Genomic DNA, 24,657 nt, shown 5'->3' on the forward strand with positions numbered 1-24,657 from the left:
TCTTGGGAAGACATTGTGAACATGTCCTTAGTTTTTGTGATACACATTTGTGTGAAGAGGCAGTGAATCTTGGAGAAGAACCTGTTCAAACAGCAGGAGTGTTTGCTCTCTAGGGGTATGTCTACACTTCACCCTATTTCGAAATAGGGATGCAAATGAAGACATCTGAAATTGCAAATGAAGCTGGGATTTAAATATCCCATGCTTCATTTGCATATTCACGTTCTGGCACTATTTCAAAATAGCGCTATTTTGAAATAATAGACACTAAGACGCGGTTATTTCGAGAGAAAACCCTTCTCTCAAAATAACCCTTATTCCTCATACAATGTTTACCAGTTATTTCGAGAGAAGGGTTTTCTCTCGAAATAACTGTGTCTTAACAGCATCCGTTATTTTGAAATAGCGCTATTTTGAAATAGCACCAGAACGCGAATAGCATGGGATATTTAAATCTCGGCTTCATTTGTAATTTCGAATGTGTTCATCTGCATCCCTATTTTGAAATAGGGTGCAAGTGTAGACATACACTTGGCCTCTGATTCAGTCAATTCAGTGTTCTTTAAAAAGCAGGTATAGATGCTGGACCAAGATTCCAGGAAGGAGAGAGTGCCTACATGCTTGCTGTTTGAACATCTCTGGGACTGGTGTATATGTATAAATTTAAATAAAAAATTACACATACAATATATCCAGAGCCTACAATACTGAAACTTACTTTAAAGACCCAGGAAAACCACTCCACTTAGCAGAGATGTGACTCTGGTGTCAGAACAAAACACCAGGGCTTGCCTGTCTACTTTTCCATGAGATACTGATGTCTTTATTCAACATTCTGCTAAGCTACCAGTGAGGCAGAGTGAGAAAGAATAAAGCAGTTTGTTATGGACCACTGATTTAATGGAAAGACTGTTGTAGCAAGTTTTGCAACCATGACCAGTTGAATTCAGATATCGAATGATGGGAATCAACAGATTTTTAATGTGATTGATTATTTGCTTATATGATTCCAGCAGTGGAGTGGGACTCACAGAAATCCGGGTTTAATTTCTGGCTCTGCCATGGACTTTTTGTACAACAGCGATCAAATCACAAACAGATCTTTTTGCTTCAGTTCAAGACAATGAAAAACTTTTAAACTTGCTAGATGTTCATGAGATGACAAATTCAAGGAAGTGAATATAAATTATTACAGAAATGGTTTGGGGGAAACGCAAATTGATATTTCTGTTGTTAAAATCTGCAGTTGTGTTTGAACACGGTATTCTAGCCTTCTTCTCAATTTATGACGTGCTGTAAACTGGAGCCCATGTTTTGCCCGTAAGTGGCTGCATTTCTAACGTGGATGAAGTCATCTCAATGACTGGTTTGTACATCAAATACTTTTTACTGTGCTTTAAGTCCTTTGCCCATTTTTTAAAATAAAAGCCTAAAATCAAGCTCCTAAATCCATATTTAGACATGCAAATAAGTGGTGTTTTCAACTGTGTTCAGACCAATGGGAGTTGTTGGATGTTCAGTACATTTTAAAATCAGACCATTTATTAAGGTGCCCAAATATGAATTTAGGAACCTACCTTTAGGCTCCTGTTTCTGCAAAGCCTCTAAAATATGAGAAAGCATATTATGCCAGATTAAGCAAACCATCCCCGGTGTGGTTCACATTTCTGTCTCTAAAATGTTTTACTAACAATGAAGATAACTGTGATGTATGATAACAAAAACAAAAGTCATCTCTATTTTGCTAATTTAGTTTGTGAATGTTACAACCCCTTCTGGATACTTATAGTCAGTTACATTTTTTCACCTGCACAGTTGCTTATTTCCCAAAAGATTTTAATGAAACGACTCCTTGTGTAGGAAGTTACACTCAATGACAATAAAGTGGCAAAATATAGTTCTTGGTAAGCAGCAGTTATAAACTATATATAAACTAATAGCACAGAAAAACAACGAATGCTCCCGCTGTACCTTAAGGTACGTCTAGACTACAGGCTTTTGTCGACCGAAGTTTTGTCGACAGATACTGTTGATAAAGCGCGTCTAGACTACATCCAGTTTTGTCGACAAAGCAAGCCGCTTTGTCGACATGACAGTGTAGACGCAAAGGACAGTGTAGATGCAATAACGCCTTCTGTCGACAGAACTTTGTTGACCAAAGGCGTTATTCCTCGTAGAATAAGGTTTACAGCTGTCGACAAAACTTCTGAGTTCTGTTGACGTTATGTCGACAGAACTCAGCAGCAGTGTACATGCAGGTATAGTTTTGTCGACAAAAATCCACTTTTGTCGACCAAACCCTGTAGTCTAGACACACCCTTAGAGACTAACAAAAAATGTAGATAGTGTCAGGAGCTTTTTTGGGCACAATCTACTTCTTCAGATGAAAGCAGTGGGTTGTGCCCACAAAAGCTCATGATACTATCTACATTTGTTGTTAGTCTCTAAGGGTATGTCTAGACTACATGGCTCCATCGATGGAGCCATGTAGATGAGTTTACTAGACATAGGAAAATGAAGTGGCAATTTAAATAATCGCCGCTTCATTTACATCAAAATGGCTGCCGCACTGTGCCGATCAGCTGTTTGGCAGCACAGCGGGGAAGTCTGGACGTGCCGCGGTCGACAAGGGAAGCCTTTGTCGACTGCTCCGGTAAACCTCATTTCATGAGGCATACCTGAGTGGTCGACAAAGGCTTCCCTTGTCGACTGCAGCACATTCAGACTGCCCCGCTGTGCCACCAAACAGCTGAACGGCACAGAGTGGTGGCCATTTTGATGTAAACGAAGTGGCGATTATTTAAATCACCACTTCATTTTCCTATGACTAGTAAACTCATCTACATGGCTCCGTCGATGGAGCCATGTAGTCTAGACATACCCTAAGGTACACTTATTTCAAAATAAGTTATTTTGGATTTTTTTTTCTGAAATAGATTATTTCAAAATAGCTCATCTATACAACAGGGAAGTGTCAAAATTAGTCCGAGGCAGGCTTCCCTAATGTGGACGTAATACCTCAAATTAGAGCCCCAGGAGGCACTGGGGAGTAATTACTCTGAATAGCTCCGGGGATGAGCTATTTTGAAATAGCAGCAGTGAAGCATCCACACTACTGCTATTCTGAAATAGCTACGGTATTTCGGAATAAGTGTTAATCCTCATGGAATGAGGTTTACAGGTTTTGAAATAAGCTGTATATTATTTCAAAAATATTTCAAAATAATAGAATTACTGTGTAGGTGCTTGCATTGTTATTTCAAAATAACGTCAGTTGTGTGGTTCTAATAATCATGTGCATTTTACATTTTATAATTTTCCAGTTCCATTCGGTTAATGAAGTTTTGGCCTTCAGCAAGTAGCAATGGGAGTCTCACTGTCTGGACAGGGACTCACTGAGTATGAGCACACGTTAAAGTCTATTAGGATTTGGTACATCACAGATTAGAATTTTTGAGTAGCGTATCTTGGTAGAAGTGGTTATAATATTGGCTTCCCTAAGGAGTAAACATCAATAAGAGGCGAGAGGGTTTCCAACCCATGGTGATACACAAATAGGAGTAGGGAGAGATGTAGTACTCCAGCTTTTGGATTAGGCATTCGCTTACCTTCCTGTCATCTACAAGAGCAGAATACTCAGTGAAAAGTCTGAGGACTTCACAGTACAGCACCCTAATGGAGTGCCTGTTTAGGCATTTGTATTATATAAGCTTTGTTATTAGGCAGCCCTGCTCAATCCCAGAAAGTCTGAATAATCAAAAATATCCAAGCGCAGGAAGGGGAAAATACAGCCCCACCTTCCTTTTCAACTGTTATTTACTCAAAGTTCCAGTTTCCTGGCTATTTTATACATACACTGGTGTCCTCCATGCACAACAGCTAGTGGAGATATGGAAACCCCTTTGAAGCCGTGACTAATTTTTACCCAATCAGTTGCATATTGAAATTTAGTATTCCCAGGCTGACACCAATTCTAAATTCCCTCCTTCTGTGTAGTTTTTGGGTGAGGGAAATGAAATGAGAGACTGCATTTTTTTAAACTGATGCCTATGATCAATGAGACTGAGATGCAGAAACACACCACAGTTGCATGCTTCATTTGGAGTGTTCAATATGACTGAATGTGAGGGCATAGAGCTTCAGAGCATGCAAACATTGTGCTGGGCCTAACCACTGTTATTCTTCAATTCTATTCTAGAAGACCTAAAATCCTAGGCTGTGTCTAGACTGCATCCCTTTTCCGTAAAAGGGATGCAAATTAGACACATCGCAATTGCAAATGAAGCGGGGATTTAAATCCCCCCCGCTTCATTTGCATAAACATGGCTGCCGCTTTTTTCCGGCTCGGAGCTTTGCCAGAAAAAAGCGCCAGTCTAGACGCGGATCTTTCGGAAAATAAAGCCTTTTCCGAAAGATCCCTTATTCCTTATTTTAAGGGGTTTTCATATCTCCACTACTGTATATCCTAGACTCAGTTCATCAGCTGCAAGAGAGGGTGGTGCATAACTTAGACATTGAGCAAACTAGTCACTTGGGGCATGTAAGTAAAATGGAAGTGTAATTTGAAGGCGGGTGCATTTCATTACTAGCGTAACCAACTGTAAAGATGTTTAAGCAGAGGTTGGTTGAAGGGTGGGAGCGCAGGCATGAGCCATACATGGTTAAGGGACATCGCTTGTGTAAATGGCTTCTGGAAAGTGCACACACATAGTGTTGAGTGGTGATATTGCTAGATGTAGGGATGACTAACTCCAGTCCCTAAAACACAGTCTACTTCTCCCTCCCATTTCTGTACAGAATTGCCTGGCAGCACTGCATTAATTCATATTTGCCCTGCCTGGGGCCACCTTTATTGCATAGTTTCATTATACAAATACAAAACCTTAGCCATCCACAAATATTTCACTTTTGCTCCAAGCTAATTTTACATCAGTAACACCAATGAATCCCTCTGCGATTTTGAATCTTCAACAGTTTTTAATAGCAGTGCACTTCAGTCATAGTTTGCATGCTGAGAACTGAATAGGGCCAGACTTTAAAATACAGGATCAGTTATTCAAGTTTCAGTTCATTCAGAAAAAATATTCATGCCATGCTTATTCAAGAGAAGGTAAAGAAGACAAGATAGCAGAGGCTGAGAGAGAATTTAATCTGATGCTTGGAGTAAAATTCAAGGAACACCATGACAAATTTCATTACATGTGAGAGATACTTTTACTTGTTATCTTTGTAGACAGACTGAACTATAGGAGATGGAGTGCAGATATTTGAAGTAAAGTATATAACACTTATCAAATCCTCTCTTAACCAGCTCACTGTGAAATTTATAACAAACATAAATGAAAATAACCTGTTTCGAACAGACTTTGCCTTCTCTGGTGTCAGTCAGTATGTGATTTACCAAACACACCTGCAGGAATCTGATACTTGGGAATGCAGATTTCAAGTCATATCACACACTTCAAAATGTTTGTTTTTAAATAGAGAAAGATAAAAGAAAATAAAGTACTGAACTCTTTGTTGGACACAGATGTTTCTAGGATTTCCAATGTCCTCAATCCACACTTCACAACAACATGAGATTTAGAAGTGAATTTTATGCTCTTGGATTTAATTTTTAATAAAACTTGTGAAGGTTAACACCTCCACTTCTTACTCAGCAAACCTCCCTGGGAAGCCAACTGGAAATTTTTCCGTGAATAGGGACTATAAAGTACAGGGATTATACCAATTATATTTAAAGCCTATGTGTAGGCATCCATAATTTTTATCTTTATCATATTATCTATTTTTGTAAATGTAGCAAACAAAATGTGTTTGACTAATAGCAGTTTATTATATTACTTGTTGAAACACTGCTCACATAAATGCATAGCTTATTCCTATTTTGGACTTTCTTATTGGGCCTTATGAAGTTTTTTCTTCTTATTGGATTTTTTAAGAAAAGGGAAATCTGCCATTTCTCCTTTTTCATATCCTGTCTAATCTAATCCTGAGTGCACCCATACTTCCATGCTATTCAGCTGTTTAACGTTTCAACACAAGTTACTTAACCGCTATTCATTTTTGGAGCTAATTACTGAAGCTGTGCAACAGGGAAGCAGAAAATTATACTGTACTTTAAAATACAAATGAGACATTCTTATCCTAGTTTTAGTCTATATTCTCCTCTTTAAATGTCTATATTCTCCTTTTCAAAGCTAATCCTGTCTGATTTTTATACATTGGCCTGATTTCTCAAGAGAGAGTTAAGAGGAGTGCTTACTACTAATGTTTAAAAATTCAATCAATCAGTTTTATACCCCTTCTTTGAGTCCATTACTTTCTTTGTAAATGAATTATTCCTTCTTTTTAATCCATTGCAATAAAATTAAATCTATATGGAAAATGTGCATACATATATTTTAAATTTGTAAAAATGAGTAAGCACTACATTCTAGTGTGTATATGTACATGTATGTGTATATATATTATGTGTGGGTAAACATATATACTTACATATACACATATGGAACACATATGACAAGCTTGATTTGAAAACTTACCCAATAAAGGAAGGAAAAAAATTACACACAAATACAAGTCATGTTTGGACTACATCTAACCTATTTCATAGGCTAGGACAATTTACATTATAGGACAGAATTCTGCATATTGAACTGCAATTGAATCAATGTGCTGAAGTTGGGCACATACAGTACTCTAAGTACAAGGATCAATTCTGCCAGCATCAACTGCAACACTGATGCCGTTCAGGATTGTTACAGGACTCCTTTGACTCTGCAATATGCATGTGCTATTCCCTTAACATCCATTTATCTCCTAATTCCAGACTCCCCATCTCTATCAAAGTAACATTAAGGCCTAAATCAAATGCTGCAGGTGCATCGTTTGTATATCTGAGCCAAAAAAAAAATAAAAAATCATCCCACCAAGTGCCTATTACTTTGAATCTCAGCTATGATTGCTTTACACAAACCCACAGAGCTCTAAATAGGAACAGACAATCAGGAAATATTTGTGGTTGGAATTAAACACTGTCATTGTTACATTTACAGCACTGGAGCAAACTTTAATCATTGTGCTCTTTGTATCACCCTCCCCTAATTGTTCTTTGTCAGCACCTCATATAAGTAGCAAAATGATTTAAATTTCAATAGAATTTTAATAAATTAAAATACGTGTGCATGTTTTCATATGTATATACAAACACATATATAGAGTGTTTGCTCATTTTTTCAGATTAAAAAAAGCTATGCAAACTGAGCACTGTTTAGAAAGCAACCAGCTAACCTACTTTCTAGTATGAGTATCGTTAACAGTCATAATTCAAATTACAGCAAAACAAATTATAATTCAGGTTCTGATTTTAAGATGCCTTACAGTGAATCTTAATTGTATTGATTGCAAAATTCTGAGACTGAATTCCTGAAAGCACTGTTCTCTATTTTTATTTACTCTTGTTAATATGAATTTCTTTGATTAGCTGACCTTTACTGTTATCAACACTTGTCTCTTATCGCTGGCTCTAGGCAAATGACATATTTACCACTCTTCCACTCTGATAAGGGTAATTCTATGTTTAACTTTGTTTGAGAACAAACACGACATTTTTTCAGAACATGGTTCTAGTTAATAGTAAAAGCATAGGAAAGTAAAGATAAAAGCTATACTTTACCTAAACATTATTTAAACAATTATCAGAATGTGATGAGCAGTATTTTTCCAGGGAAAGTTTTATATTGTGGGACTTGCTGACTAATGAGGCAAAATTTCTAGGATTCAAACCATTTTTATTACCATAGTGAAACTGATATTTATGTTTAAATCATTGTAACTAGAGAATACATTTTTAATGAAATGTCTTTAGTTTCTTATCTGTTGGATATGGAAGTACTTTCAAGTAACAGGTTTTCTTGAATATGTTGTAGTCTCAAATGTGAATATTTTGAAAGTAGATAAGGGAAATAAATAAAATATATTGTTTTTATTTACTTAGTTTAATTATTTTGAATTGGAAAACTATTAAACATCTGAATCTATATAGTTGCCAGTAGTTACTGATTTTTACAAGTCTTTTTTCAGTAGTTTATTAGTTTAAGAACTAATGCTATACATATTCTGAGAAAAAGTTTTGTGGAGACTCATAAATATGATAATCCATCAGGCCCTTCTTTTAAGAACTATCTTCTTTACTTCCCTCTGACTAAACACTGAAGAGAAAACTACATTTATTCTTATGCAGCTTTGAACTCTTTGGAAAACAAAGATTTCAAACATAATTCTATAGCTAATGCTGCAGTGGAGTGTCAAAGAGTGTGTTAAAACATTTTGATAGATAGCCAAGTCATTTATCTTAATCAGTGTCAGAGCAGAGAAGCATCCTGCAGGCTCTTTAATGCAGCATATACGGCAATGTGTTCTGGTACTTGTAATTTCTTAGAGTTGAAACTACAGTGTTAAAACACTGCCACTGTTTACCATTCATGTTTCTCAGCACTATGTCAAGATCAGATAAGAAAACAGTAATGTTTTTTAAAACTACATTACAGTATCTTTGCTTCCTCCCCGACTAGTCCAAGACTGACTGAATCTGAAGGTATGAAAATAATTGATGACTAAACACAAGGGGAGTTCACAGTTAGTAGTTTTCTAGCAAAACAGCAACTTCTTATAGCAACAAAGTGAAGAAGAGAGGTGGCAGCAAGGTCAGTACAAAGAAATATTGCTTTTTCTTAGCAAGGGAAATATTAATGGAAGCCTAAAACTATAACCTGATTTCAAGAATATCACCTAGACTATATAGTTTAAATTCTTTGTAAGGAATGTACAGAATAACATTTTAACTGCTGAAATGTAGATCAAGAAAATATGCAAAATATTGCAACAAAGATATTGTGTACATATCATTGGACAGAGTTTAAAAAGTCATGCTGTGCTACATTATTGTTTTGCATTTTCCTGTTTGCTAATTATGGTTTAAGGGTGGATACACTGTGTAATAAGGGAGAAGCAAAAATCATATTTTAAATATTTTTTTCTGCAAAGAAAATAAATACTTACACAACCACATTTTGCATAAGAAAAAGTCCTTAAAATCCCTATTGCAAATTAAAAGTAGGTTTAAAAAAAACTGCATGCAAATACTTTTGTAAAATCTGTAAAAAATAATAAGGGGACCTACATTGAGCACTGTGCCGATGCTGCCAGTCTGTTTGTGCTAATCCACTGAAGCATGCTTTCAGAGCCTTCTCCTGAAGCATGCAAGAAGACGGACTTGCAGTGTAGAAATCCAGAATTTGACCAGGGCTCACTGCTAGAACATCCATACAGTCAAACATGATTCCCCTCTACAGAAGGTCTGCAAAAGTGCTTTCCTCTAGGTGTGGAGGAAAATGGCATATAAAAGTACACCCAACTCCATCAAACTCTGCCCCTTTTTTGGCACGTAGGCTGTTGGTCTTTTTCCCAGACCAGAATCATGAATTATGACAGACAACACAGCTAAAAGCCTGTAATTGATCCAAATGATCATTTACCATTTTCCAGGCTGCTCAGCCAATCCAGCAAGATAGGGGGAAACAAGCAGCATTCCAAGTTTTAGTTTCAATCAAATTATTCCAAAAATCCTTTAGAATCAGTCCTGCCTCATAGGCTGTTGCGGAAGATCTGATCTATTTTTCACATCACAGATATTATCAAAGTCCCAGTAATAAAAGACCTGTGATAAAACTTGGGATCCCCCTCACCAGTGAATAGATCCTTCTGCCTCTGAACAGCTCACTTCCTACTATTTGTGTCACACAGAATGAAAGATTGAATTGCCTAATATATGCGAGTGAACTTTCCATGAACCCTTCCCAGGCTGCTAACCTTCAAATGACCCAAACCAGTCTGACATCACCAACTCCCAGGATTCTCACACTGCTTAAAAACTCCCAGCAGCCCTGCAGAAAGCAGACAGGCGGAGAAGCAGACAACTATTAGCCGTTGCCTTTATACTTTCTTATCTTTAAATAATAAAATAAAAAAATAGAAAGATTAAATTGCAAAAAGGCTTCTTCTAGGTCCTGTCTGCCCAGCAACAAATCTTGCATACATATCAGCTTACTCCAGGTATGTGTGTGTTATTTTAAGTGCCAGTCTATTTCCTAAATCCCCTGCACGTTCTCTACCTCTTCTGTAGAAAGCATCAGCAACTGACAGGCACAACTGAGCACTTTACAGGGACATAGATACAGGCACCAGTTTCTCATCTTGTGGAGATAGCGACTAGGGAACATCACAAGCTACATCCTCTCTGTGCAAATCTGTGTTAATGTTTTGGCTGACATTTGTAAAACCATGTCTCTGACAGTCTGGAGCTAGACCTTTCAATGCCAGCATCCACTTACTTGAGAATTCTCAGAGGCCCATCACTAGGAAAGTGTTAGGTGCTTCAAAATCCACCCCACTGCCACCCCCACCAGACATCCCTGTAAATGTAATTAAACACAGCAGATGAATCATTATTGCCTGAATCCTGCAGGCTACTCAGGCTTCTGAAGTGCAGAGATACAAAGTGATAGCATTTGGCACTCAGCATTTGCTCAGCACCAGTTCAGAGAAGTTTCTCTGTATGGGGACCTAGTTCTGGAAGCTGCCAACCAAGTGTCTCTCAGAATGTGACTGTGACCCTTGTGTACACACCCTGCACACTATGGTAATGCACTTTGCACAATGCATGCCTTGTAAGGTACCCATTTGAAAACTCATTATTTGCTGTCCTGGTAAAATATATGTGACAACATTATCAGATTCCCCTGTACGGTGTTATTCACACATTACAAACCCCACAGCCCTGTCCAAACTGAAGTAATCAAAGTGGTCCATCCAGCGAGCCGCTTAATTTGCATTTAAACAGTATGCAGAATTATCAAGAAGGAAGGGAAGATACAGGCAGGGCACTGGAAGGCTGTGTCCAGACTCAGGGGTTTTTTCGAAAAAAGTAGCCTTTTTTCGAAAATACTTCCCCTGCATCCAGACTCAAGCCGCGTTCTTTCGAAATTAATTCGAAAGAACGCGGCTTTTCTTTCGATGGCGGTAAACCTCAATTTACGAGGAAGAACGCCTTCTTTCGAAAGTTCTTCAATGTAAATAGGGCGTCTTCGAAAGAGAGCATCCAGACTCACTGGATGCTTTCTTTCGAAAAAGCAAGCCGCTTTTTCGAAATTTCTCCGTGCAGTCTAGACGCTCTCTTTCGAAAGAGGCTCTTTCGAAAGATGCGTTCGAAAGAGCCTCTTTCGAAAGAAGCCTGCAGTCTAGACATAGCCGAACTGTTTGTACACTTGGGGTACTGAGAGCTATTTAACTCCAAACTATAAACCCTGTACATAATGGAAACCACATTAAGGAAGGGGTGCAGCTGCACCCCTAACATGCCTAGGTCCAGCACCTATAGCAGGGATGGGCAGTAAAACGGCAGCAGTTCACCAGGGTTAGACCCTGGTGGGCAGCTGCAGTTATATTTATCTGCACCATGGTAGGTACAGGCCATTGCAGCTCCTATTGGCCGGGAATGGCGCTCTATGGCCAATGGGAGCTGTGATCCACCATACCTGCAGAAGCACAGGTAAATATGGTGGTGTAAGAGCCCACTAGGGGCTAACCCTCTGACCTATAGACACAGGAAATTAAAACCAGTGAGGAAAAATGCAGGGACCATCCTTCCACAAGGACTCTTTGGCTTCTGGTTTTTTGCTTGAAATATTTTTCAAGAAGGGGATTGAAATGACAACAAAAGAGGGTCAAACACCCTAAGACAATACTTGGTCTCTCTTCCTGTCCATTGCATTCACTGCATGTGAAGAAACAAAGCAAACAGGCATTGGACTCTTAGGGAGAGGTCCCGCATGACCCATAGAGTTTGGTCACGAAGACAAGTAAAAGCAAGAGGTGAGACCATGACTAAAAAAGCACTAAGCTCAGCGGTACACAAAATTCTGTGTTTTTATTTAAAGCGTCTCCTTCCTAATCAATCTTAATTATGGATCCGAATTCTGTCAGTTCTTTACCCGGATGGACATTAATTCTGTTAGCTCTTGATTTAATATCAAGTTCTGAGCCACTTTTCCCCCACTTATAAATAATATTTCCAAAATGGCTTATTTCAGGACCTCAATTTAAGGCACCTTGGATCAGAGGTGCTGAGAACTTGCTCCTTATGTTGGCTTTGGGTTAGATTTTCTATGGCACAAAAAGAAAAGAGGAGACCATGTTTCGAGGGAGTTGGGCACTTCCCTTTCTTTCATGCCTTTCAATAGCTTTTCCTTCAGGTCAATATTGCAGATACTCAGCCTTTCTGAAAATCAGACCCTTGGAGTCTCAAGCTAGCCTCCCAAACTTAGAAAAAACCCGAATCAGTGGGCAACTTTTGAAAACATCACCCATAACAATACTGTGGGTGAGAAATGCACACAAGAAAAGACAAGAAGTACTGAGAGATTCATTCTCGGTCCTAACCAGCTGGCTTAATGGATGTGATGTTTTTTCTCTGAAGAAAGTACTTTAATGCACTAAAAGCTCTGTGACAATACCTGTAGATTGTGTTAACAAAACTTTCTGTAAAAATTCAAGAAGTAAAACGGCATTGTGCCTGGAAACTTGATATGTCTAATCTGAAACAAGCCACTTAACAAAGAGCCCTGTTGTAATCTAGAAGCTAAATCCTTTTGAAGATACACAAACAAAAGCTTTTCTTAATTTTTTTCCTCAGACAAAAGGGATTTAGCTGTCCCTACAGTAGACACTGTCTCATTCCATCGCCTATCCTGGTAGAAGAATTATAGGGCTGGAATGCAACACTGGCATCCAGGGGCTTTTAGAATCTGTCAGGGGAAACCTACCCCATGCTGAAATTGCTCCAACTAAAAAAGTGGCTTAGTAACACTTATACTGTCATGTGAAAAGTATGCACTATGTGCACTTACCCAAGCAAAGGATCCTTTTTCCTAAGTATATCACAACAATTTTCAGCACAGCAGAGATCTCATTATTAACAAGGAAGAAAGAAGTGGTAATATTTAACTAAAATCTGATTTTATCATGTGGCTATTACATTTTTGTTTTGTTTTATTTGTTGTGGATAACAAAGCTCCACTAAAACACATTATTTTACAGACAGATAAAACCTGTTTTCTCATGATGAGACTGCAAGAGAAATTAGGAACATCTAGTGTGTCATCGTTAAGGTGATTGGAAAGATACACACAGACAACAACATATTTTGCCAATGTCTAAGTCAGAAAGAAAGGAGGCTCTCTAGAGCAGCGCTGGGCAAGATTTGGCATAGGGGCCAGATCTGGACCGCCTAAGACTTTGATCTAAACCACAGACTGCATCTGGCCTCTTTCTATCTATAGCTCGCTGCCCATGACACCACATTTCCAGGCAATGGCTCAGGCAGCAAGATACTATTTAAATGTCCCACGACTCCCAGTTGCAGTGCTACCCTAGCGGGGGCCAGAGCTATCAGCCCTTTAAATAGCTGCAGCAACTCTGGGCAGCTGCTAGACAATGTGGTAGTAGAAGAGCCATGAGCCCTTTACTGTGATTTTAATTCAAAGCTTCCAGCCCCAGACAACTCTGCGGGGGAATCTAGTCCTCAGCCCCATCCCTTCTGCCCTAGGCTCCACCCCTTCTGGGGATGGAGCTGGCTTATAACCATATACCAAAATTCATTAAGTGGCCCCCATGCGAAAATTATTGCCCATCCCCCTTGCTCTACAGCCTAGAGTTCTGGAAATGGTGGAAGTTTAGACCGAGACGGTACCTGATGAAATATAATGAACAAAATTATACTGACCAAACACATGGTTATATTTATTTTTTAACTGCTCTAATAAAATTGTATCGAATATAAAACTATTTGGTGTGCGTTTAATTGCAGATAAATCATAGGAAACTTCTGAAAATAACTGTCAGTAATTCATGCTTAATTGCATAAGAATGGAATAAGATGGCTTTTTCATACTATATCTAAATGAGCCAGGTAGTTCATCATGTTTTATTATGAATTATAGTTGTGCTAATGATTACAGTTATTATGGAGCCATGTGTAATTAATGAATTCCTCAAATAATCTAACACTTTACCTATATAGTATTTCTTCTCAGTTCGAGATGTTAGTTGATTTAACTCTTCCAAGATTTTGTTCCTCTGTAAATTGTACAATTTATGTTTTTAAAAAAAATAATATAAAGAATATGTATCTTCATAAATTGGGAGAACTTTTGCAAGAAATAACATTTAGATAGAGTATAACAGACCAGCACGAACCACGACCATTTGGAATGTATACTGAAGGCATAATTAATAAACTGGTTAATTCAAATGTAACAAACCTTGAATTATTGACACATGTTTTAAACTCTTATCCAGTTCTGGAAAAGAACTCTCCCAATTTTCCCCATTAGATCATGCAAAAAAATAAACATTCTAATTTCATGCATCACCTTAATCTGTTTTTTTTCAGTCTCTAGTAGCAGAAACTTAAAAATAAACATTCTTACCCACAAATGAAATAAAAAGTTCAAGTTGGGAATCTATTTCTTTCAGCATTACTGTATATTTGTCAGTGTTACATAGTACATTTGAAACCCATAATCATAAAACAAAAATTTACAGCTAAGGTTTGGAGTCTACATCTGTTTCTCTGGTTTTTGTATGGCAATTACCCACTGGACAATTCAGAATGAAGCACCATGAATCATATTCTGCACACATATTTGTGCTGGTCACTTTTTGTGAAGAACAAGACTGAGGATGCCATAATGTGCTTCACAGAGAGAGCTGTCCAGAATTAGGTTGAAGGCTGTGTGTTGTCTAAATAAAAAAGCGCACGCGCGCGCGCGCGCACACACACACACACACACAAATAAATCTTTAAAAGAAAGCATGCTGGCAGCATAAGCTATCTTTTTACATGCATTTTACTATTAATCACATGTAACTCTCTTGAAATAGTTTTGACAGCAGAGTAAATGGTTACTAGTGAGTGATGTGTGTGTTTAAACAGTAAAATCAGAGACAAAGTGAGATTTCTTCTACTCCCTAGGCAAGTTCTGACACTGAGCTTACGCCTCAACTCTGATACTCAGAGATTCCTTTGTGTTAGTTGCTGGGAGAATCACTGGCAGTTAAATCACAGCCATCACTCACACACAGAGGCTTTGATTTTTACCTCTTTATTCAGAATAGATTCTGATATGAAATATTATCTGTCTTTCCAAGTTTATTGGGATTTAAAATCTGGCTACCCAAATCCTACTGCGGTTTACTGTATTTACTTGTAGGAGGTTTTTAGCTGCATGAAGAATGATGTTTATTAATTACGGAAAAGATGGCTGACCCCCCCCCCCCCCCCGGGAATGGCTGAAAATTTAAAATATCAAGATACTATTGAAAGGCTATGAAACACGTAGCAGGAATTGGACTAGAACAATACTGAACCCACAGAAAAAATATCACAGTACAAATATTTTGACTGGCACAGGAGAAACAGCTTTGACAGATAAGTACAATAAAAAACAGTTCCAGTGGCGATTCTTGGGTTTCTGTACTCCAGCACACTAAGTGACTTTAATGTGTATTTCCACAAGAACAGGCCCTACCTACCTTTAGAGTTATGGGCTAGATGCATGAATAGAAATGGACAAAAAGGGTAAGGTGGGGCTGGTTTCAGGTCACCACAGGAGAATGCTCGTAGAGCATACAGCCAGCTCATAAGTCAGTCTACACTGCGTGTTTTTTTTGGCAGAAGATATGCAAATAGAACGCTCATTGGCATCTCTCATGCTCTCATTTGCATATCCTCTTCCAATCCTTTTTGAGGAAGAGGTTTTTGTGATAAAAAGCCCTGTGTAGACGGGGCCATTTGTTGGAAAAAAAACCTTTTGCACAAGAGCCTGTAAACCTCATTTTTTGAGGAATAAGGGCTCTCGTACAAAAGTTTTTTTTTCCCGACAAATGGCCCCGTCTACACAGGGCTTTTTATCACAAAAACCTCTTCCACAAAAAGGATCGGAAGAAGATATTCAAATGAGAGCACAAGAGAAGCAAATCAGTGCTCCATTTGCATATCTTCTGCTGGAAAAAAACACAAAGTATAGAAGTAGCCTCAGTTACTGCACATGGCTTTTTTACTTTCCTTGTTTAACCATTAGGTACAATTTATAACCCAAAAGATATTACTATTAATACAATTACATGCATATAAAGATACCCAGCACAATAATATCTGGACATAATTTACATGTTAAAAATTGGGTAAGTTGCATTTTATTCTCCTGCTGTCTGCGGCTTTAGCAATTGCCATGGTGGATAGGACTCAAATTCCACCCAGCCCAGTATCTTGTTTGTGATGTTTCAAAGGAAGCTGTAAAAACCTTGCAGTGGGCAGCAGTCGGGTAATGTGCTCCCCATAATAGGCCTCCTGCTGATCTCTAATAGCAATTGGCTCAATATCCTTTCCACAAATCTTGTGATTAACTATGATAACTGGATATTCTTGATAGCCACATAAATGCCCAGTCCTTTGAGTCCTCTTATATTCTTGGCCTCTATAATCGAGAGGGATAATACGTTATTGGCCTTTGAAATATAGAAGAAAAATCCTTTTTTAAAGAATGCAGATTGGATTACCCTGGTCCAGCACCCTGAGAGGTCCTGATTGAGGGAATTTGCCAGACTGGCTCCCATGGGTGGTCAGTGAAAGTAGGGGTAGAGGATGCAAGCTCCTGCCCCACCCCTAGTCCCGCCCCTTTTGCTGAGGCCCCACCCCCCAAGGGAAGGGAGGAGAGCGGGCAGGCATGCGCCCCAGCCTCCCCGGTCCAGCGCAAGGGAAGGCGGGTGGACACACAGCCCCAGCCTCTCTGGCCTTGGATTGCAGGGAGGGCAGGCACTAGGGCCAGCAACACTCCATCCCCAGAATGCCTATCTCCTCCCCTGCTCCTGCCCCCTCCCTCCTGGCCAGACACCCAACCCAGGCCTGCTCCCGCACCCTCTGCCCAGTCTGACAACTATCTTAAGCCTGTTCCTGCATACTCCCCACTGGCCAGACAGCTACCCCCACCCTGCTCCCGTACCCTCCACCCTGGACAGACATTCTGCACCCAGCCTGCTCTTGAACCCTCCCTTGCTCCTGCACCTCCGCTTTAGACAGACACCCTAACCACCCCCAGCATGCTTCTTCACCATCCATTCCTCCTGTCCCCTCCTCCCTGGCCAGACACCTACCCGCACCATGCTCATACTCCCTTCCCTCTGATCAGACATCTACCCCCCAGCTTGCTCCTGTATCCTCCTCCTTAGCCAGATACCCTGCCCAGCCTGCTTCTGCACCCTCCATTACTCCTGCACCTCCCCTTTGGCCAGACACCCTAACCACCATGACTCTGGTACTGAGGCCGCAAGGGGGGCAGGAAATGTGAGTAGTCGACAAGATTAATTGATAAGCCTAGACTTATCGGTTAACTGTCTACTCAACTACTTGTTAACATCCTTATAGTAGATAGCTGTCCCTTTCTTCACCCCTGCCCACTGCTGGTCCAATGGGGTTATAGCTGTCCCAGGTCCCATCTCTGGCCCCTTCCTGCCCCCCTGTGGCTTGCCCCACTGTGGGGTGAAGCTCGAAGCCTCCACAGCATTCCTCCCCCCCAGCGCAGGTGAGTGGCCCATGACTGATTTTTTTATGGGTCAATGGCTTATAATATTAGAGACATAAAAAGTAATTAGAAGAAATTTTATAAATATATTAGAAGCAAGAGGAAGACCAAGGACAGGGCAGGCCCATTGCTCAGTTAAGAGAGAGAAAAAAATAACAGGAAACTTGGAAACGGCAGTGGAGACCACTTCTTTGTTTTGGTCTTCACCAAGAAGTCTGATGATGAAGGAATGCCTAACACAGTAAATACTAGTGGAAATGGGGAAGGTTTGGAAGATAAAATAAAAAAGGAGCAAGTTAAAAATTATTTAGAAAAGTTAGATGTCTGCAAATCACCAAGGCCTGATGAAATGCATCCTAGAATACTCAAGGAGTTGATAGAGGAGCTATCTGAGCCTTTAGCTATCATCTTTGAAAAATCATGGAAGACTGGAGAGATTCCAGAAGACTGGAAAAGGGCAAATATAGTGCCCATCTATAAAAAGGGAAATAAGAACAACCCAGGAAACTACAGACCAGTCAGTTTAACTTCTGTGACAGGAAAGATAATGGCGCAAGTAATTAAGGAATTCATCTGCAAATATCTGGAAGAAAATAAGGTGATAGGTAACAGCCAGCATGGATTTATAAAGAACAAATCATGTCAGACCAATCTGGTAGTTTTCTTTGATAGGATAACAAGCCTTGTGGATAAGGGAGAAGCGGTGGATGTGGTATGCCTAGACTTTAGTAAGGCATTTGATATAGTGTCACATGATCTTCTTACCAATAAACTAGGCAAATACAACTTAGATGGGGCTACTATAAGGTGGGTGCATAACTGGCTGGATAACTGTTCTCAGAGATAGCGAGGAGTCCTGTGGCACCTTATAGACTAACCAAAGTGTTAGAGCATAAGCTTTCGTGGGCAAAAACCCACTTCGTCAGATGCATATAGTGGCAGAGAGTAGTTGTTAATGGTTCACAATCATGCTGGAAGGGCATAACAAGTGGGGTTCTGCAGGGGTCCGTTTTGGGACTGGTTCTGTTCACTATCTTCATCAATGATTTAGATATTGGTGTAGAGAGTACGCTTATTAAATTTGCAGATGATACTAAGCTGGGAGGGGATGCAACTGCTTTGGAGGACAGGGTCACAATTCAAAGTGATTTGGACAAACAGGAGAAATGGTCTGAAGCAAATAGGATGAAGTTTAATAAGGACTAATGCAAAGTACACTTAAGAAGGAACAATCTGTTTCACACATACAGAATGGGAAGCGACTGTCTAGGAAGGAGTACTGCAGAAAGGGATCTAGAGGTCATAGTGGACCACAGCTAAATATGAGTCAACAGTGTGACACAGGTGTAAAAAATGCAAACATGATTCTGGGATGCATTAACAGGAGTGTTGTGAGCAAGACATGAGAAGTCATTCTTCTGCTCTACTCTGCGCTGATTAGGTTTCAATTGGAGTATTGTGTCCAGTTCTGGGCATCACATTTCAAGAAAGATGAGGAGAAATTGAAGAACAACAAGAATTATTAAATGTCTAGAGAACATGACCTATGAGGGAAGACTGAAAGAACTAGGCTTGTGTTTTTAGAAAGGAGAATAACGAGAAGGGGCATGATAGCAGTTTTCAAGGATCTAAAAGGAGGGAGAAAAATTGTTCTCCTTGGCCTCTGATGATAGGACATGAAGCAATGGGCTTAAATTGCAGTAAGGGAGGTTTAGGTTGGACATTAGAAAAAACTTCCAAACAGTCAGGGTGGTTAAACACGAGAATAAATTGCCTAGGAAGGTTGTGGATTCTCCATCTCAGGTAATATTTAACAGCAGGTTAGATAAACATCTATCAGGGATAGTGTAGATGGTGTTGGGTCCTGCCGTGAGGGCAGGGGACTGGACTTGATGACCTCTCAGGGTCCCTTCCAGTTCTAGTATTCTATGATATAAAACCCCCCAATGTGAGAGACAGTCAAGATGTGGTGCAATAACTCTGGTGTACATTGACTTGTTTAAGTTTGAGTAGTGAAATTCTTCTCATTTGTCCTTGCTGAACAAAGAATGCTGAAGAAAAACCCCATTGGACTGAAGTTAGAGTGCTACAGAGTGCTGAATGGGGAAAGGCATTGAGGATGTATGTTGGCCTCCAGTAAAGATTAACAATTTACCAACAGTGACCTGCTGGCCGCAGCCTTCCACAGCTCCCATTGGCTGGAAACAATGAACCATGGTCAATGTGAGCTGAAGGCAGCCATACCTATGGATTTCAGATAAATTATGTTTCTGGCAACTCGCCAGTGGCTTATCCTGACAAACTGTGTGTGGTCTGTGGGACGCAGGTTGCCCACCATTAGTGTACTCCCTTTTGAAGCACTGACACTTTAAAAAGGAGAAATTTCAATATTGAAGAAATCTCACCATGTGACTAAACTGATCAATTGAAGTAGATAATATACTAAACATACTAATGTGCTAATAAGATATATATATATATATACCAGATAATGCACTAAAATGACAAACACATGAAAACAAACAAACAAATGAAAAACAAGCAATGAAGGAAATGAGTCTCATGGACCACATGGGCCATAGGGCAGACAAAACATGTCAACAGGCTTCTCTCAGGCTTACATTTGTCACTCATTTATATCCAAAGATCTTGAAAATGTCCAGAAACACCAAAATGGGTTTGTGAAAACTTGTTTTCAGAAACGGCAATTTTGGATGGAACATTTTTTCATTTTGAAAGTTGTAATTGGTTTTATATGTGGAACCCATGTTTTTTAAATAAAAAAAAAGAAATCATATACTCAACTGATTTCATTTAATAGATCCTAGTCATCCTATCTGATGGAACAGGTAGTAGAAAGATACTTCAGGGGAAGGAAATCTTAGTGAAGAACTCCCACTCGAGCTCTATCTCCCATATCAACTTGTGAAGAGTCACTGCTAGAGTAGGTTGAAATTTTTCCACAGTCACAACCTTCCCATGTCTTTTATTAAAAATAACTATGACAAAATCTTAACGTTACTGATGACACGAAGCAGGATTCTTATACTCTGCTCACCAAACTAGCAGATAATTTATGACTCATGAAAATAAGCTCCATAAATCCTAAGAAGAGGAAGTAACACAATAAGGTGACCTATCTTTTTTGAATGTCTGTTAAGGGTACAAGAAAGGCGAGTTATGTCTGTTAGGCGAAGGTATAGGCTTTTGAGCTATACAGAGCTCTTCTTCAGGAAGTAAATGAGAATGTCTGAACTGAACATAAGTTGGGACAGATTGTTACACATAAATGGATAACACAATTGCAGGTGGTCACTTGAAATTAAATAGGCAATTGAGGGTTAAACTATTATGCCTAAGGGGTTTGAAGTGGGCAATTAAGGGTAGTAGGCAAGGTGGTATGTAATTAATTGTTGAAATGAGCCATAAAACCAGTATCCCCATTGAGTCCATGATTTTTGGTGTCTAGTAGAGTTATGAATTTAAGTTACCAGGCTTTATTTTTGAAGATATTATGCATGTTTCCCTGGACAAGGAGGACTAAAAGGTCAGATATGAAGTGACTGTTTTGTAAAAAAAAATGTTTGCCCCCGGTCATATTTTGGAATAGGTATTATTCCTCGTAAAATGAGGGTTATTTCAATATTATTTCAAAATAACGGCCTTGCTGTGTAGGCACTCACATAGTTATTTCAGAATAATGTCTGTTATTCCCAAAATAACACTGCTGTGTAGATGTGCTCACAATATTTTAGTCTTTCAGGATTTTGTGTGTGAGTTCATTCGAGTACATAGTGATTATTTTCAACCATATAGTTATTGTTTGAGGCATTTAGTGCACTGGATGAGTTGTGATAGGCATGTATAGGAGCCATCAATCTTGAAGGGTGAGTGTGACAGATATTGTAACAGTGGAGATACACCTGTGGATTTTGTTATTCTGGCAGGGTCCAGTGCCACTACGAGTTGGTATGTTTTTGTCTATAGGGAGCTTGCTTCTGATGATGAATATGGAGAGGTTGGGGGAGTATTTGAAGACCAGAAGAGTGGGTGAAGGAAAGATTTCCTTTGGGATGTGGTCCCCATCAAGTTTGGGTCGTAACTGATGATACCCTACATGAGTTCCAATGTGGGGTGGTAGGTGACAGGTGGGGGTGTTCAGTCAGTGGGGTGTTTTTTGTTTGAAGGTGTACACATTCTGCACTTTCTCTTTGAGCACATTCTGTGGTATCTGAGTCCTGGCTGCCCATAACAGGTTTTTTGCTGTGTCTGGAGTAGTTGCTGCATTTGTCGAGGTACGTGTGGTGATGAGTGGGTTTCTTGTATAAAGTTGTTTGTAGGGATCCATTGTTTAAAGTTAACCATCATGTCAAGGAAGTTGGTGCTGGAGTGGGAGTGTTCTGGACAGTCTGATGGATGAGTGATGGTAGCTGTGGTGGATACCTATGATAGAGTTTAGGTCATCTGTCAAGATGAAAATATCATCAATGTATCTCAAGTATATCATTGATTTTGTGGTCTATTTTACCAAAAGTTCTTCCCTGAGATGGTCCACGAACACACTGATGTACCAGGGAGCCATTCCAGTTTCCATAGCTATTCCCATGGTTTGGAAAAATGTTTGCTGTTAAACATGGAAGATGAAATGGATGAATTTGGCGATACGTTTTGGATGGATTTCAAAGCACTGTGCATTATCTTGTAGTTTTATGAGACAAATAGAAATGACACCACTGTCAGGGATATTGGTGAATAGGGACAATGATGTCAAGAATGGAGTTCTGGAGAGACTGTAAAAGTGTGGAGTTTCTGAAGGAAGTCAATAGTGTCTTGGAGGAAGCTGGCTCTTTGTGTGGTGAGTGGTTCTGATATTTCCTAAGTAAAAGTGCATTGGCTTGATATGATGGCTTTGCCTGGGTTCCCCTTGCATGTGTATTTTAGGAAACATGTTGAAAGTCCCAGAGGTAGGTATTGTGGAATATGAAGTTGTAGACTTTTCTTGGAGTTGTTGGGATAGGATTTGATGGTCTCTTTAAATTCCGCTGTGAATTATGGTGTATCATCTTCTTTATAGTGGGTGGTGTCAGAAACTTGTCTGTTGGCCTTTTTAACATAATCAACAAGATTAAGGACTATGACAATGCCCTCTTTATCAGCCGATTTTATCACTATCTGGTTTAGCTGTCTTCTCAATAGTAATCAATTTTATTCCTGAAGCAATCCATGTAATGATCCAATGTGTGATTTTGCTGGGGAGGGGTGTCCAGTCAAATGATACATTTTTCTTAAACTGTCAGTGGGAATGTGGAAACTGTGTGTGGTGTCATCTTTGTTCTGAAAGAAATCCTTGAGGCATAGTTGAAAAATTCATCTAATTTTTCACATTTGTATTTGATCAGGTTTTATAGTAGGGCAAAAGTTCAGTCCTTTGGAAAGCAAATACACTTCATTTCCAGTTAGGGGTAGTCTTGAAAGATTGACCAGACTGGGGTGTTGTGTAGTCTCCATGGTGGGTCACGGTATCTTGGTTTTTCCCGAAGGTGGTGGCAAGCTATGGTTTGCGGAGGTGCAGTTGTTTCCATTTTTTGTCTTTGTGTTCAATAGAGATTAGGGGTTTTTTTAATAGTCATTTTGCATTTCCTGTATAATCTCTCTGTAGACGTCCTGATTTTTTTCTTCCATTGTGTGAGATCATGTGATGATTTTTTTTTTAAGTGGTCCCTTCTGGAGTATGTATGGCATAGGAGATGGTTCGTCAATTTTTGTTTGCTCCTTCTGCAGAGCTGTTCAGCTTATTTGGAATTGTATGCAGAGGTCAGAGGCTAGATGTTAAGTCCTCGGGGGAGGATTTTTATTTCTTTCATTTGCAAAGGAAGCAGCTATCATTGTTTAGTCTGATTATTTCTGTTGTCAAGTAAGGTAGCAAGGTGATATTTTCTAGTGGAGCAACTTTTGGTGGTAGGATGTACAGGTAATAATTGCCCTGTTCTGTTCATTCCCTCTGAAGCATCTGGTACTTGCCAATATCAGAGGACAGGGTATTGGGCTAGATGGACCATTAGCCTGACCCAGCATGGCCATTCTTATGTTCCTATTGTGTCCATGAACTAGCAACAATTAGTATCAATTGTGCTGTATCAGAATGTCTGTAGAAGCTTTTCCAACCTGATTTTACTCTCTATGGATCTTCACAACTTTTAAGCTGATTTTTGTAGTGTATTTCAATTTCTACTTGATTCCTTTGGTCAATCCTACATGATAAATGTTATGTGGATTACCCTCATGCCTCTGACTGGCTGGTCCGGAATATCAGCAGCCCTGTTCAGGAGAAGCCATTTCACCTTGGTTTCTTGCACAGAGAGGCCGCATTTCAACTAGTGTTTTCCATCCAGTGAGACTCTGGCTGAACTCTTCAGCACAGCCCTTGCTATCCCACACAGAAAAGAGTTCCCTTTATTCCATGCACAGCTCTGGGCAAATCTCCATGTGAAAAGACATCAAGTGAGTGGGACATTAATCTCCAGAGCCATCTAAGTTTATTACAGGTTAATTTAGGACCTGTCACTGCCTAGCACTTACAGAGGTAAGGAGCGAGGGGATAGGCCTAAGGACCCTGAGTGCCTGGCACATTCTGTATATGGGGTCAAACAGAATTCTAGCTCCCGTGTTCATGGGAGCGCACAAGTTGATCCTTCCCTCCAACCCTGGGAATTAGATAGAGGAAAGGAAGTGGGGCCATTGCCCAAGCATCCATGAAGCCAGTGCTTTCTAGGGCACAAATAAGCTTCATCCCATAGAGTGTTGTACAGCAGTCATGTGCTCTGGCTCCTTCTGTTCTTCTGAGGCAGAACAGCATCATGTCCCCCCAACCACTATAGACTAAATGGTGGGACTGACACCACAATGAGTAGTTTCTCAATATATGTTTTAAAGTCTTGAAAAAGTTAAAACTCTC

General features: G+C 39.6%; 1 protein-coding gene across 5 annotated transcripts in view; it reads right to left on the bottom strand.

Annotated features, from left to right (window-relative positions):
* The window catches only part of RARB (retinoic acid receptor beta), a 543,189-nt gene that overhangs the window by 137,877 nt on the left and 380,655 nt on the right, over positions 1-24,657 (bottom strand). The window contains exon 1 of one of the 5 annotated variants that reach the window (XM_006134318.5): positions 9,185-9,801. The exons of the other annotated variants lie outside the window; for them this stretch is intronic. Coding sequence (XP_006134380.1) covers positions 9,185-9,341 — 157 coding nt within the window. The 5' untranslated portion in view covers positions 9,342-9,801. Of the gene's footprint in view, positions 1-9,184; positions 9,802-24,657 lie in introns of those variants that run through there. 5 annotated transcript variants of the gene reach the window in all.

This window comes from Pelodiscus sinensis, chromosome 2 (assembly GCF_052426305.1).
Source record: "Pelodiscus sinensis isolate ZL-2025 chromosome 2, ASM5242630v1, whole genome shotgun sequence".
In the NCBI taxonomy this organism is placed as follows: domain Eukaryota; kingdom Metazoa; phylum Chordata; order Testudines; family Trionychidae; genus Pelodiscus; species Pelodiscus sinensis.